General features: G+C 41.8%; 1 protein-coding gene and 1 pseudogene across 1 annotated transcript in view; one reads left to right on the top strand and one right to left on the bottom strand.

Annotated features, from left to right (window-relative positions):
- Positions 1–17,689, top strand: part of LOC126248002 (zinc finger FYVE domain-containing protein 9) — a 383,986-nt gene that overhangs the window by 323,958 nt on the left and 42,339 nt on the right. Inside the window, exon 15 of the mRNA XM_049948584.1 lies at positions 6,588–6,706. Within this exon, the coding sequence (XP_049804541.1) occupies positions 6,588–6,706 (119 nt within the window). The remainder of the gene's footprint in view (positions 1–6,587; positions 6,707–17,689) is intronic.
- Positions 9,996–10,113, bottom strand: LOC126250130 (5S ribosomal RNA; annotated as a pseudogene).

The raw sequence follows: 17,689 nt of genomic DNA on the forward strand, positions 1-17,689 counted from the left end.
TTGCTGGGCGATGCCTTCAAGGAGCCATCCACAAGGCGTATTCATGGGCTCTAGCCCACGGCTTTCAGTTTTCGACCACAAAGTCGTGTGTTATGCTCTTCTGTCAGCATCGTACCATTCATCTGGAACCAGAACTTTACCTTACTGACAAACCCCTCGCTGTAGTGGAGACGTATCGATTTTTAGGACTGGTTTTCGACACTTGATTGTCTTGACTTCCTCACCTTTGTCAGCTTATGTGAAAGTGCTGGCAGCACCTCAATGCCCTCCGCTGCCTGAGCAGCACCAACTGGGGTGCAGATCACTCTACGCTGCTGCAGCTATACAGAGCCCGTGTTCAATCCCGCCTTGACTTTGAGAGTCTGGTTTATGGTTCATCGGCACCCTCAGTGTTGCGTTTACTCAACCCAGTGCACCATTGTGGTGTTCGACTAGCGACGGGAGCTTTTAGGATGAGTCCGGTGACCAGCGTCGTTGCGGAGGCTGGAGTCCCTCCTTTGCAGGTCAGGTGTGAACAACTGCTCGCCAGTTACGTTGCACACATTTGTAGTTCTCCTGAGCATCTGAATTACTGTCTCCTTTTCCCACTCACGGCAGTTAATCTCCTGCCTCGGCTGCCAAGGTCAGGGCTTACAATTGCAGTTCGCATCCGATCCCTTCGATCTGAACTGGAGTCCTTGCCTTTACCACCTATACTCGCGGTCCAATCGTGTACACCTCCATGGTGTACACCTAGCCTGCGACTTCTTCTGGACCTTCCACATGGCCCGAAGGACTTGGTTCACCCCATGGCTCTCTGCTGTCACTTCATCTCGATTCTTGACCTGTACCGAGGCCGTGAAGTGCTTTACACCGATGGCTCGATGGTTGATGATCACGTCGGCTTCACGTATGTCCATGGAGGACATATTGAACAGCATTCCTTGCCCAATGGCTGCAGTATTTTCACTCCAGAGCTGGTGGCTATATCTCGTGCTCTTGAGCATGTCTGTTCGTGCCCTAGGGAGTCGTTCCTTTTGTGTATTGACTATCTGAGCAGCCTACAAGCTATTGACCAGTGCTCCCTTCATCATACTTTGGTAGTGACGATCAAGGAATCCATCTACGCCCTGGAACGGTCCGGTCGTTCAGTGGTCTTTGTGTGGACCTCAGGACATGTCGGAATCACAGGCAACGAACTTGCTTACAGGCTGGCCAAACAGGCTACATGGAAACCGCTTATGAAATCGGCATTCCAATAACTGATCTGCATTTGTTTTTACATTGCCAGGTTTTTTCGGCTTTGGGAGACGGAATGGCATAGTCTCAGCACGCACAACAAACTGTGTGCCATTAAGGAGACCAAATGTGTGGCAGTCCTCCATGGAGGCCTCTCGCAGGGACTCTGTGGTTCTCTGCCGGCTCTGCATTGGCCACACTTGGCCACACTTGGGCAATGCAGTGCTACCTTCTGTGCCATGAAGACTCGCCTCAGTGTCTATGTGGCACCTGGTTGACAGTGGCCCATATTCTGGTGCACTGTCCCACTTTGACTGTCCTGCGACGAAATCGTCAGTTACCGGACTCGTTGCGGCTAATTTTATCTGACAATGCCTCATCGGCTGATTTAGTTTTAAGTTTTATTCATGGGGGTGGGTTTTATCATTTGATCTAAATTTTAGCACATGTCCTCTGTCCCCCTATGTCCTCCAGCCTAGTGCTTTTAGGGTGGAGGTTTTAATGTGTTGCAGAGTGGCTGGCTTCTCCTTTTTATTCTCATGGTCAGCCAGCCATGGTAATCTGTTTTTTTTAAACCTCTCTACCTGTTACTTGCATTTCTGTGGTTTTCTTCTCCCCTTTTTTTCCATTTAAGTGTTTGTTGCCCTTCCGTTGTTCTTGTGGTTTTGCCTTTCTCTCCATTTTGTGTTGGCAGTCCTGCTTGTTTTATTCTCACCCTTGTGGCATTGTTTTATTCAGACTGATGACCTAGCAGTTTGGTCCATTCCCCCCACTTTTAAACCAACCAACCAACCAACCATCCATTCTTCACAGAGTGATGCACTGAGGAAAGGTATCGATGTCGGTCGGTGAGGCCTGGCATGAAGTTGGCGTTCCAAAACATCCTAAAGGTGTTCTATAGGATTCAGATCAGGACTCTGTGCATGTCAGTCCATTACAGGGATGTTATTGTTTTGTAACCACTCCACCACAGGCTGCGCATTATGAACAGGTGCTCGATCGTATTGAAAGATGCAACTGCCATCCCCAAATTGCTCTTCAACAGTGGGAAGCAAGAAGGTGCTTAAAACATCAATGTAGGCCTGTGCTGTGATAGTGCCACACAAAATAACAAAGGGTGCAAGCCCTCTCCATGAAAAACACAACCACACCATAACACCACAGCCTCCAGATTTTACTGTTGGCACTACACACCCTGGCAGGTGACGTTCCCCAGGCATTCACCATACCCACAACCTGTCATTGGATCGCGACATTGTGTACCATGATTCGTCACTCCACACAACGTTTTTCCACTGTTCAATAGTCCAATGTTTACACTCCTGACACCAAGCGAGGCGTTATTTGGCATTTTCCGGCATGATGTGTAGCTTATGAGCAGCCGCTCGACCATGAAATCCAAGTTTTCTCGCCTTCCACCTAACTGTCATAGTACTTGCAGTAGCTCCTGATGCAGTTTGGAATTCCTGTGATGGTGTGGATAGATGTCTGCCTGTTACACGTTACGACCCTCTTCAACTGTCGGCAGTCTCTGTCAGACAACAGACGAGGTCGGCATGTATGCTTTTGTGCTGTACGTGTCCTTTCATGTTCCCACTTCACTATCACATCAGGAACAGTGGACTAGGGATGTTTAGGAGTGTGGAAATCTAGCGTACACACATATGACACAAGTGACACCCAATCTCCTGACCACGGTCGAAGTCTGTGAGTTCCGCGGAGTGCCCCATTCTGCTCTCTTCTGATGTCTAATGACTACTGAGGTCACTGATACGGAGTACCTGGCAGTAGGTGGCAGCACAATGCACCTAATATGAAAAATGTATGTTTTGTGGGTTGTCCAGATACTTTTGATCACAAAGTGTAGGTAACGGAGTTAGAGGAAAGGGGAAAATGGAGATATCTGTTTATACTCTTGTCGTTTATCACCTGGCCAGATAGATGTGCACGTTAAAACGCAGATTCTGGATTGATGAGGTGCGCCAACCCCAGATTGAGTATGCTCGGCAGATTAATGATGAGGATCATTGCACCGGCTAGCCTGAAGATGACTTTTGGACAGTTTCCCACATGTGACTAGGTGAATACCGAGTGGGTATCCAGGTCCCACCTCATTTACATGATTTTCAAATATTTAACAAATGTTTGCACACTTTCACATAACTCACACCTCATGCAGACAGTTGAGTACACACATTCCATCCTGGAATGGGGGAGGGGGTGGGGGGGGGGTGTTATAAGAGGATGGCGACAGGAAGGGCATCTGGCCACCCCTTAAGTTAACCATGCCTAATGTGTTCATAACAATACCGACCCTATTCTGATGCAGAACAAAGCCATAAGAAAAAGATGACTTCTCTGACGTTTATCAGTATGTCAAATCTGAACATTTGTGGGTGCTTGACAGTAAAAAGGTTTATGTGCTTACTTCATCAAACATTGTAAATGACTTAAGTTAATATTGTTTCCTTTTGCTCTGAAGTTCTGGTCATTGTTTTAGCCACTGAAATTGTGTGTGCTTTTCTAGACATCTGGTATAAGACAAAACGTTTGCATTGTTCATCCAGAACATTATGACCACCTACCTAATAGTCAGTATGTCCATCTTTGGCACAGATAACAGCAGCGACGCCTCGTGGCATGGAAGCAGTGAGGCCTTGGTATGTTGCTGTAGGGAATTGGCATCACATCTGCACACACAAGTACCTATTTCCGATAAATTCGGGCGAGGGACTGATGAGATCTGATGCCACATTCAATCACATCCCAGATGTGTTCGATCAGGTACAGATCTGACGAGTTGGGGGCAGCACATCAATTGGAACTTGCCACTGTGTTCCTGGAACCACTCCATCACACTCCTGGCCTTGTGACACAGTGCATTATCTTTTTAAAAATGCCATTGCCATCGGGAAACATGTTGGGGTGTATGTGGTCTGCAACCAGGGTACAATACTCCTTGGCCATCATGGTGCCTTTCATGAGATCCACTGGAGCCCTGGATGTCCATGTGAATGCCCAGAGCATAATTGAGCTGCTGCCAGATTCTCTCTGTCCCACAATACAGGTGTCACAGAGCTGTTCCCTGGAAGACAACAGATTCGTACGCTCCCATTGCAATGATGATGAAGGTTTCAGGGCTCTTCAGATCATGCAACACACTGCCACTGTGTTGATTGTCACGTGCCAATTTCAGTCATGGTGATAACATTGGCACACACATACCGTATTTACTCGAATCTAAGCTGCACTCGAATCTAAGCCGCACGTGAAAAATGAGACTCGAAATCAAGGAAAAAAAATTTTCCCGAATCTAAGCTGCACCTGAAATTTGAGACTCAAAATTCAAGGGAGAGAAAAGTTTTAGGCTGCACCTCCAAATCGAAACAAAGTTGGTCCATTGTAATATGAGACACAATTTAGGTCGAATGAATGATGATACAGCTACAGTAGTTTGGTTCGAGTCGTAAGCTTAGCAATTAAGCTTTTTCCAGGTAGCCATTGCTATGCGTCAGGTGCTCCATCCGTATTTTTACTGGTACCCTTCCTTTTTCACGTGCTTCATCTATTTGGAATCGATTGCTTATTTTTCTCTGATCTGATAAGTGCTGTTCTCTTTGTTATAGGTGTTTACATCACTCTAAGCTGAAAATGCGTTATTGTACTGTGTCATGCATTGTTTGTCACATTCTGATAATGTGTGTTTCCGACCTGTTGCCTCTCGCGGCATGGCTTGCTTTTGTGCGCGCTACCGCCGCTTACAATTTTAAAAAAAAAAAGAGGAATCGTCTCATTAGCGAAACAATGGCAAGAGACTGCTATTTGTTGTTACTTACACTGCTGCTTTCTTTGATAATGATCAACAAGAACCAAATAATAAACTGCGTATGATAGATGATGTTCTGAATGAGAGTTTAGCTAAAATTTTTCGCCGTTTGAAAATCTTGGCAGACGCCTCTTTTGTACATTACATTCTGCACAAAAATTAGAGTCATCTTAGATTTAAAAATCTAGTCAATTGCTGTATCACTATTAGGCATAAGAATAATACGAATACAAACATGACATGATATGTATATTCTTCCGCATTTGCTGTTGTCTCACACTAGTTTCGTAGTTTGTTAGGCAGACAGGATTTAAATGAGATAGCAGCAAACACGAAAGAATACATGGCAAAATCTTTATATTCGTATTATTCTTATAGTGAAGAGAATACTGCATGTGATTCACAATTAATAAAAGTTCCTATTAGCAACCATCTCTTCTGACACGTAGGAAAAAATTCGGAACGTAGAGTTGGCCATATTGACAAACATCCCAAACAGTCTTGCCAGTCGGATTTTCATAGTACATTGAAATGCTGCTACATTCGAAGATGAACAATATGGAATTTATATTTACTTCGTTGGATAATGTATGAAAATCAGTGGTCGAAACTCGGGGCGGAGAAAAAAATCTCATCTTCCACCTTTTTTTAAATTTATTTACTGACTCACAAGGTTTTGGCGCCAGTATTTATCTTTGTGCCTGCAAAGCATGCCTGTGTAGCGCTACATATATTCGACGGCAGAAGTTAGTTGTGGCAGCACCTACCAACATTTTTCAGAACTTCCGCTTACTTTGCACTCGATTCTAAGCCGCAGGCGGTTTTTTGGATTACAAAAACTGGAAAAAAAGTGCGGCTTAGATTCGAGTAAATACGGTAGGTCCCATCATTAGGATCGTTTGCTGCACTGTGTGTGACACACTTATACTCTGCCCAGCATTAAAGTCTGATGTTAGTTCCGCCACAGTTCACGACCTGACTCGTTTTACCAGTGTTTCCAGCCTATGACATCCGACATCTGTAATGAGGGGTGGCCACCCAACCCCATGACATCTGGATGTGAGTTCTCCTTGGTTTTGCCACCTGTTGAAGACACTCACCACAACACTCCTCAAAGACCCAACAAGTCATGCAGTTTTCGAAATGTCCATGCCAAGCCTCCAGGCTATCACAATCTGCCCTTAGTCAGTCTCAGATAGATTGCGCGCCTTCCCAATTCTACACACAGACAGCATGCTCACTGATACTACATGCACCGTGCACCGTGCAAGTCATTCCTCACCAAGTCATGCTGAAATCACCGGGACAGTTTATATCAATAGTAGATCAGTGGTCATAATGTTCTGGCTGATGAGTGTATGTGATTACTACTGTATCTTCAGGCCACAAATGAATAAATACAATGGTGAAAATAGATATCATCTTGTTACAGTATTTATTTACAATTTCCCATGTGGAAATTTATTTTCTTGATAGCTGTATTCATAGCTCTGTAAGAAACATATTGTGGAAGATAACGGCTATTAATTTTAAATGCATACAGTTACAGGAGCTAGTTTTGTGGTATTTAATGGAGCTTTAAAAGCATCCTCAAACTTGACTGCCAAATCCAGTATAGTTGAAGATGGACTCATGGTTCAAATTACTCCTGACTCAATACAGGTAAGCCAAATAGCTACATACACCACTAATTCATTATTAATGGACATTGACAACTCTTTGTGTGTCCAAAATTGTAATTATGTTGCAGTATAGGTTTTAAGTGCAAGAATTGTGTGTTTCACATGTTGTCTGTAAGACTACTGAGTTTCACAACCAGTTCAAAAAGTATGAGAATGAGTTGTACCAAATTATTCTGTAAATCACTTAAAACAAATGCAGGAATGATTCCTTGCAAAGGGAAAGTATGATTTCCTTCTTCCGTTGTACCAGTTTTCCAGTGACTGAAATCTAGGCAAGACGGAACCTAAATGTAGATTGATTTGGGGAGAGATTGAAGCATTAGATAAGTAATGGGGTCGGTAGAAGGCTTGAAGTTTTTCAAAGCAAAAAAATTAAAGAAAATTTACCGTGATGGTAGCATTTCACCAATGTTGGTAACATAGGTATTGGATGTTGAAACTGAATTTCGACTTTCACCCCAAGGTCAGTTTTAGTGTATAATTTGGAACTTATAATTTATTTCCCATGAGAAGTGCCATGCCTCTAGATGCAGCATCAAACAAAAATAAACTGCTTCCAACAAACTCCATTCCAGTGACATTTTTAGTCACCACCACAGTTCCCAACATTTTTGCACAGCAAATCTTCCCATATGAAGATCAAAGACCCCCGTGAGCAAATAAGGCTGGCCACAGATGCTCACAGGACTGGCCCCATGCCCTATGTCTGTGCTTAGGCAGAGAACTCCTGCTTGCCATGCAGTGCCAACTCCTCGTGGCACGTCAAGCACATAAGATCCTCACTGTTCCCCATTCACCAGCATACCGTACTATTGCTCATCTGGCTGTGGAACACATTTTCTCAAATCTTCCAGAAGCAATAAGGCCATTTAGGTATCAGCATGAAACATGAGCTGGAATCACTTGTTGTGATGTATTTACAACACTTAATCCAGGGTTGAAACTGACTACTACCGTGGTTGCAGCAGATACCCAAAGTAATTTTAAATTTAGTGTGCTATAGGAGAGGCTGCACTCCTGCATCTGTTTTTAATACAGTATTTTAAATGAGCACCACTGCAATAAGCTGTTTTTATGGATGGATCTAAACAAGGAGACTCTGTTGGGTACTCTGTTGTTTTCCCTGATCGTTCTCTCAGAATCAGCTTATCTCAAGAATTCGTTGTGTTCAATGCATAATTATATGCCATCTTGAGGGTGGTGGAGCAGAAGAGATGTGTTGCGACTGCTAAATTTGTGTGTGTTATGACTCTCTGGAGCACTTTTATCCCACAAATAAAATAGTCCAAAATATGCAGGATGCCCTTCTCCACCTACAAAGGCTGGAAAGGAGTTTTTCTCTGCCGAGTACCAGGGTACGTGGGTATTAAGGGAAACAAAATGGCTGAGGTAACTGCCAAGGGGGCATTTCATGAAAAACAGATTGTTCAGTGTACCATCCCTCTGCATGCTGTCACCTTGCTATTGAGGTAGAGAGTCATGTGTCGATGGCAAGAAGAGTAGCTGGAAGTAACAAAGGAAAAGCTTCGCTTAGTAATGTCAGCAGATCAACCATGTTGTACCTCCTCTCACCCACACAGACAGAATGAGGTTCTTCTCATTTGTCTTGGCATAAGACCCAGCCCTATGGCATATGATTTCATGCTACACGAGAGGATTCTCCAGTATGTGGTTCTTGTGGTGTACCGATCATAGTGCACAACATTTCAGTAGACACCGCTTTATATTCAGATGAGGGAGCAGCAGCTAATTTACCAACAGATTTTCCCTCTATTTTAACTGACACTCAGATGAATGTGGTACACTTTCAAGGTTTTGTGAACTGTCTGACTTTCTCCCTGAAATTTTAGAGCAAAGTTTTCAATGTATTGTCAGGGTGGCTGACTCTTCCATGTTTTCTGTACGTGTTCAGCGAGTCAAATATGCCTGTGTAATTATTTTAGTTTTCCCCTTGTATTACTTGTGTTTCAGCTGACAGTTTTAGAACATCTGGCTAGATTTACACTACCTTAAAGGATGTGGGATTGTGTGATTGCGCAGGTGACAGTGAATTAGATTGGAAGAGAGTGAGTGCAATTTTATGTAAGATTTACTTTTACATTTTTCATAACATTTTAGACTTTTTAAACACATTTGTTTCTACTAAGGTTGCTGATAATCTCGCCTTTGAGAACCCATCAAGCAAGCATGTGTTACGCTACCTCCATTCTATGATAGAGTTGGAAGATTGCTTCGTTATTGTGGGAAAAGGAATTTTTAGTTATGAAGCTAGCTACCTTTTGAGTAATGTGAAGGGATAAATACCTCAGGTAAGGTGAAGGAAACACTGAAATACACAGGGTTGCATATTCAACCAAAGCTAAACAACTCTTTGGCTACAATCTCTATAAGACTGTGTTCTCAGATCTGGGGTCTTTTTTCAACTCTAGGAGGATGATGAATTCTTTTAATGCTTATGTAGCAAAGAGCCATAATTTTTATATATACCTGGAATCGCAGATCTCAGACAGGTAGATAATTTGAAGGGATACAAGTCCCATTATAAGTTAATTGAAAAGTGTATTTTCATGCTATTAGGAAATAGGGGCAATGTGAAATGTCTTCTGGTATGCTGAAAGCACCTCTTGTGTCCAAATATAGAGCCCAGGCAGCTGTTTTCACACTAGAGCAAAGCTGATAATGACCTATGTTCCCCCCCCCTCCTCCCACCCTTGCCCCCCTTGCACGAAAAAAGAAAGAAAGAAACAGAGAGAGAGAAGAAAAAGTTGCACACTCTCTCTCTCTCTCTCTCTCTCTCTCACACACACACACACACACACACACACACACACACACACAATAAATCAATGTAATCTGTGACATCAGTAAACAAATAAACATAATGCCATTGACACATATATTTTCTTTTTCAACATAACACTGAAAGGCAATAAAATAAAACTGAAAGAAAGGAACATATGGTATTTCAAAAGTAATCCTTCAGAAACCTACAAAAACTGGCAGAAAATAACATCAAAATTAACCATATAATAAAATGATATTTTCTGTTAAAAAAAAACTAAAGTCGTCCCTGACAGGCCATGAAGGCCCAATGGTACTGAGCGATCGCCATGTCATCCTCAGCTCATAGGCATCACTGGGTGCGAAAGGAGGGGCATGTGGTCAGCACACCGCTCTTCCGGCCTTATGTCAGTTTCCGAGACCGGAGCCGCTACTTTTCAATCAAGTAGCCCCTCAGTTTGCCTCACAAGGGCTGAGTGCACCCTGCTTGCCAACAGCGCTCGGAAGATCAAATGGTCACCCATCCAAGTGCTAGCCCAGCCCGACAGCGCTTAACTTCGATGATCTGAAGGGAACCGGTGTTACCACTGCAGCAAGGCCGTTGGCATTTTCTGTCCATACTCTTAGGAAAAACATACAATTCCTGTTGGAACTTTCGTAATGTGTATCAAAACGGATGAAAACAAGAGAATATAAATTAGGAAGACACAAAAGCACAAAATACGCTGCTGTAACATGAGTAAATGTGGTGGCAGCAGGTTAAGTTCAAATGTTAGCAGAGGACATCACACGTCTACCACCATTGTCACCATCAAAACATTCCCACCAAATATTCTTGATACTGAAGTTCTGTTGACGATCTTTGTGAACGATGCCATTTGACATGCAGTGTGAAATGTTCTGACATTCTGTTCCATGGTGTCCAGTGTGAATAGACCTATAGGCTTGATTATAATATTTGCACCATCAGCAAAAAGAACTATTTCAGCTTTTGGATACACTATAGCAGATCATTTATGTGAAGGCCTATGTCCTTCTGCAAGGTTGGGGATATGCAGCAGCAGCAGCAGCAAATTGACCCAAGTTGCAACAGGAAAATCAAACACTGTTGAAACCAACCCAACTGTACAGGATTTTGCTTCTCATTTGGTTTCAGGTGTTGACAGTCATTCAGATGAAGGGAAACCTAAGATATGCAAAAAATAATTCATAAGTACTGTAAACTATAGGCGTACTACATGTACATAATAGGTTCCTAATGAAAATTATGTGCAGAAAGGCCCCCTGTGTCATTTAAGAACTAATAATGATCTCTGAACTGTTATAATATGTAGTACAGTGGTTTAAACCAATGAGTGATTGTAAACAAATAGCTTAATATGAGAGAAACAAAGAAAATATGTATAGTAAATACATTTTCTTAAAATTCCTGTTATGTAACATTTATGTTGTCTTGAAATATTATCCAAAGTGGCCTTACTATATTGACACTGTAGGGCTGAAAGCAAAGGGAAACTATCATGGTTATATATCCCAACACCGTGTAGCTCTCCTGTATGGCTTAATGATGAGGGCATCCTCTTAAGTCATTCTGTGAGACAGTGTGTGGGATGTTAGATCCCCTGCTTGGATAGCTTGGGTAGGTAGGTTAGAAGATTTAAAAAGAGGTATGAATAAGTTTAAGTTAGATATAGTGGGAATTAATTACATGTATTGGTGAAAATAACAGGACTTCTGGTCAGGTGAATACAGGGTTATAAATACAAAATCAAATGGAGTAATGGAATGTGGGTAAACTACTATGAACAGCGTAATGAATACATTATTGAACAAACATACAAACAAAGAGGACACACACTGCAGTAGTACAAGTTTATATGCCTACTTGTTCCACAGATGGAGAGATCGGAAGAATGTATGAGGATGTAAAGGAAATTACTTAGGTCACTAAGGAGGACGAATATCTATGATGGGGGGACTGAAATTTGATAATGGGAAAAAGGACAAAGAAGGAAAAATAGTAGGAGCTCATGGATTTCGGGAGAGGAATGAAAGGGGAACCCACTTGGTAGAATTTTGTACTGAGCACAGTTTAATCATTGCTAACACGTGGTTTCAAATTGTGAAAGAAGTTTGTATACATGGAAGAGACCACGTGACACTGAAAGGTTTCAGGTACATTATATTATGATAAGACAGAGATTTTGAAAACAGATTTTAAACTGCAAAGCATTTTCAACGGCAGGTTTGAACTCTTGGCTCTGACTGGTTATGAAATCTACATCTACATCCAAACTGTGCGAGCCACTATAGGGTGCATGGTGGAGAATACCATGTACCATTACTAGTCATTTCCTTGCCTGTTCTACTCACAAATAGAGCAAGGGAAGAATGACTGTCCACACTAGTCCTAATTTCTCAAATTTTATCTTTGCTATCCTTATGCGAAATGTATGTTGGCGGCAGTAGAATTGTTTTGCAGTCAGCCTCAAATACTGGTTCTCTAAATTTCCACAATAGTGCCTCATGAAAATAGTGTCATCTTCTTCTGGGATTCCCTTTTGAGTTTACGAAGTAGACAACTTGCATGTGGATCAAACCTGCCGGTAACAAATCTAGCATTATGCCTGTGAATTGCTTCTATTTCTTCCTTGAATCTGACCTGGTGAGGATCCCAAACAGTGAAACAGTACTCAAGATGTACTAGTATTCTAATGTTGTCTCCTTTGTAGGTGAGCTACACTTTCCCAAAATTCTCCCACTGAAATGAAGTCTAGAATTTGCCTTGCCTACTACCAACCGCATGCTCATTCGATTTAGTATCACTTTACTTAGATATTGACTTGATTGTGTCAAATAGCACCCTCCTATTGCTGTATTTGAACACTACAGGATTGTCTCTCCTATTCATGAGCATTAACTTAAATTTTTCTACATTTAGAGCAAGCTCTAATTCATCACACCAACTAGAAATTTTGTCTGTCACCTTGTATCCTCCTACAGACACTCAACTATGACCCCTTCTTGTACACCACAGCATCATCGGCAAACAGCTGTAAATTGCTACCCACCCTATCCATCAGATCATTTGTGTATATAGAGAACACAAGCAGTTCTGTCACACTTCCTTGGGGCACTGCTGATGATACCCTGGTCTCCAATGAACATTTACCATTGAGGACAATGTACCAGGTTCTATTACTTAAAAAGTCTTAGAGACACTCTACTATCTGAGAACCTAATCTGTATGCTCAGAACTTTGTTAGTAATCTGAAGTGGGACACCGTGTCAGATGCTTTCAGAAATCTAGGAATATGGAATCTGCCTGTTGCCCTCTAACCATGGTTTCTAGGATATCATTTGAGAAAAGGACAAGCTGAGTTTCACGCGAGTGATGCTTCTAAATCCATGCTGATTTGTGGACAGAAGCTCTTCTTTGTCAAGGAAATTTATTATACTCAAACTCAGGATGTTTTAAAGAAATCTCCAGTAAACCAATGTTAAGGATATTAGTGTGTAATTATGTGGGACCATTATTTTACCTCTCTTACATAGAAGAGTCACCTGCACTTTTTTCAGATCACTTGAGATTTTAGCACTGTGGCTGAAAAGGGGGGAAAGAACACAATAGAAGACGAGTGAGTAGCATTGAGAGGTGAAATAATGAAGGCAGCAGAAAACCTACAGACAGGAAAACAATACCTAGAAATGTAAAAATGCAGCAAGTGAAACAGGAAAAAGGGAATACAGACGTTTAAAAATGAGACTGATGGAAATTACAGAATTGCTGAGTAGGATTGACTAGAAGATGAACAGAAGGTTGCAGAAATGCCTGTGACTACGTGAAAAATAGATGCTGCTTCTGAGTAAATTGAAGATACTTTTGGAGAACAGAAAATCAGCTTTATGAATATAAAGAGCTCAGATAGTAATACAGTTCTATGCAAAGAAGGGAAGGCCAAAAGCTGGAAGGAATATATAGAAGAGTTACAAGGAAAATGAACTTAAAGACAATATAATAGAAAGGGGAAAGGAAATAAATGAAAATGAGATGAGGCATGACTCCACAAAAATAATTTAACAGAAGACTGAAAGGCTTAAGTCAAAACATCCTACAGTAAATTACATTCCTGCAGAATTATTGAGATCCTTTGGAGAGCCAGCCTTGACTAAACGATGCCATCTGCTGTGCAAGATATACACTCATGCTGATAAATTAAGGATATTTGCAGAATGTGGTGCCGCACAACGTGGCACTACACAAAACTGGCACTAATAGCATAGGCACATAGGGAACACACACACAACACAGATCTGTAAGTCCACGGTATTGGTGATAAGTTGAGAAAACCGTCCCAAAACACATCTGCTACAAAACGCCACTGTTTCCTGCGCATGTACCTCAACATCAATATGGGATATGATCACCATTCTCACGTACACAGGCCGCACGGCGGGTTGTCATACTCTGGATCAGGTGGTCGAGCAGCTGCTGGGGTATAGCCTCCCATTCTTGCACTAGTTCCTGTCGGAGCTCCTGAAATGTCATAGGGGTTTGAAGACGTGCTCGATGGAGTCTCAGTCCGGAGAACAGGCAGGCCACTCCATTCGCCTGATATCTTCTGTTTCAAGGTACTCCTCCACAGTGGCAGCTTGGTGGGGCCATGCATTATCATCCATCAGGAGGAAGGTGGGACCCACTGCCCCCCTGAAAAGGCGGACATACTGGTGCAAAATGACGTCCCGATACACCTGACCTGTTACAGTTCTTCTGTCAAAGACATGCATGGGTGTACGTGCACCAATCGTAATCCTACCCCACACCATCAAACCACGACCTCCGTACAGGTCCCTTTCAAGGACATTAAGGGGTTGGTATCTGGTTCCTGGCTCACGCCAGATGAAAACCATGCGAGAATCACTGTTCAGACTACACCTGGACTCGTACGTAAACGTAACCTGGGACCACTGTTCCAATGACCATGTACAGTGTTCTTGACACCAGGCTTTATGTGGGCTCTCCTGTGACCAGGGGTCAGAGGAATGCACCTTGCAGGTCTCTGGGAGAATAAACCATGTCATTTCAGTCGTCTGTAGACTGTGTGTCTGGAGATAACTGTTCCAGTGGCTGCGGTAAGGTCCCGAACGAGGCCACCTGCAGTACTCTGTGGCCATCTGCGGGATCTGATGGTGAGATATTGGTCTTCTTGTGGTGTTGTACACTGTGGACGTCCCGTAGCGCTTGGACACGTTTCCTGTCTGCTGGAATCGTTGCCATAATCTTGAGATCAAACTTTGTGGCACATGGAGGGCCTGTTCTATGACCTGCTGTGTTTGACCAGACTCCAGTCGCCCTAGTATTCTATCCCTCACAACGCCATCAATATATGTTCTTTGAGCCATTTTGACACACAGTCACAATTAGCACGTCTGAAAATGTCTGCATATGTACTCGCTGCACCATACTCTGACATGCACCAACACACCTCTGCGTATGTGGACTGCTACCAGTGCCACCATGTGACAACCACAGGTCAAATGCACCGCATGGTCATACCCCAAGGTGATTTAAACCTGCAAACCACCCACCAGAGCATTGTTTCACCATGTATCAGCATTATCCTTAATTTATGAGCATGTGTGTCTATGAGACAGGCAAAATATGCTGACTTAAAGAAGAATGTAGTAATCCCAACTCCAAAGAAGGCAGGTGATGACAGGTGTGAATTTTTCAGACCATCAGTTTAATAAGTAAAATGAAACAATGGAAAGTGTAGGTTGGATTATCAACAGTATTATGAAAAGAATACACTGCTACTCACCATAAAGATGACATGTTGAGTCATAGAAAGACGCAACAAAAAGACTGTTAAACATTGGGCTTTTGGCCAAAGCCTTCTTCAGAAAAGAAAATGCGCCCACATTCACTCAAGCAAGCACACTTCATGCACACGTGACTACTATCTCTGGCCACATAAGTAGTGATTACATAATACTGCCATGAAGTATTTACAGAAGTTTGGATAAACTGGTAGATGCTTGACCTCAGGGAACGTAAGTTTGAGTAGGAACACACAAGGCAGTACTGACCCTACAACATAACTTATATACTGAAGGAAGGAAAACTTACATTTATAAGATATGTAGATGTAGAGAAATCTTCCGGCAGTGTTGAAACTTTCTGGCAGATTAAATCTGTGTGCTGGACTGAGAGTATTGTAATACACTCTTTGAAAATCTGAAAGTAGTAGGAATAAAACACAGTGAGCAATAGGTTATCTACAGCTTGTACAGTAGAAACCGGGCTGTGGCTGTGAGTTTGAAGGACAAGAAAGCGAGGCAGTAGTTGTGACAGGAATGAGATATAATTGTAGCCTCAGCTCAATGTTATTCAGTATGTACACTGAGCAGTCAGTCAGAAAAACCAATGAGAAAATTGGAAATGGAATTAAAGTTCATGGAAAAGAAATAAAAACTCTGTTGTTTGCGAATGCTATTTTAATAGTGTCTGATGGCAAAGGATTTTGAAAATCAGTTGAATGGAATATCACGTAACATGGATGCAATTTAAGTAAGTTCTGTAATTTGTTCCTCTCTGTTCATTGAACCAGTTTGGTTTCATTTATGTAGATCTGTAGAGTAGCAGAGAGTATCCTATCTCATTGGTAAAAGGTACAGGTGATCCAGTTTTGGTCAAGGACAGATGCTTAAACTGTCAGACCTGTTTCACTGATTTCAGTCTGTTCTGATATTAAGGAAAATGGATTTATTCACATGCAATACTGTTTAGATGTCAAATAAGAGCACTGTGGAACTCAACATGGATTTTGAAAGCATCAGTCACAATAAAGCCACCTCATTTTTCTGACTGACAAGGTCCAAAAGACTGTAGAAGGCGTAACCTAAGTTGATCCTGTGTTACTCAACTAAACGAAAACATCAAACTTAATTTCGTACTGCTGCCTTGTAAACAAAATACACACATACAAAATACCAGGCCACTTAAGTGCTGGAATAATCAGAAAATCGTTGCGAAATGCAGGAAGATCTACAGATGATTAGCATGTATCACAGAATGTGGCAGCCAACTCTCAGTATGATCAAATATAAAGTTTTATGTGCATTAACCGGCTAAAAGTCTATTTGTTTAAGCATGTAATTAGTAACAATCACTGGGTGCTGTTTAAAATTTAAAATGTCTGAGGATATCTATCTGGATCAACTGAAAGTGGAACGACCACATAAATGTAGGTTTGGTGAAGGCAAATGGCACACTGAGGTTCATTGGAAGTTCCTAAGAAACTGTAATTCATCAGAAAGGAAAATTATTAAACTGACATCTGGCTAATGCTCAAGCTTTTTGCAGTGGGTACTAGAACCAAGTAGATTAGGAGAACAGATGTAGAATATTGAGGAAGAGCTGTGTGAGCCACCTAGGGTTTATTTAATTAGCTTGGAATTTCTCAGAAATGCCCAAGAAATTCCAGTGAAAGACGCTGCTAGAAAGATGTAGTGCATTACAGAAAGGTTTACTTATAAAATTGGGAGAGCAGGTGTTCCAGGACACTTTTGGAAACTTACAATTCCTTTTATGTCTCTCTCTGATAGTGAAAATGAGTATGAAAGTAGTCACCAGCTGCCAATGTTATAAGAAGATGGGAAGATTATACTGATACACTTCATTCACTTTGCAGTGTGCCATACATTGATCGCTCAGTACAGAAGTAAATGTAAATGTCTAGAATGCTTAAATCCTTCCTGAAGCTATGTTTCTCCATGTCTAGTTGTAGTGCAGCTGTCTTTATTAGACTATTCTTTAATCTTTTACAGCACCTATAAGTCACACACATTTGCAGTTCCTGTATTGACACAAGCATGTTGCAAGACCATATGTGAGGCATGGAAAATGATTCTATCTTGCTAACTACATCAGTTGAAATAGGCAGTATGTTTAATGGCTCTTGATTACCATTGTCCACCAACCAGGCTTTACAGTTATAAGTTTCAGATATTTCTTTTAACAGCATGTAATGTGATCATGTAATAGAAATGTAAAGCTATAAAATGTCAGTCTCAGTCAAAGAAGTTTGAAATGTTGACATTAGGGCATCGGAAATTTTGCCCCATTTTAATTTAATTTAATATAATTTAATTTAATTTATTCACTTCACTGTGAATGTGC

Source organism: Schistocerca nitens, chromosome 3, assembly GCF_023898315.1.
Source record: "Schistocerca nitens isolate TAMUIC-IGC-003100 chromosome 3, iqSchNite1.1, whole genome shotgun sequence".
Classification (NCBI taxonomy): domain Eukaryota; kingdom Metazoa; phylum Arthropoda; class Insecta; order Orthoptera; family Acrididae; genus Schistocerca; species Schistocerca nitens.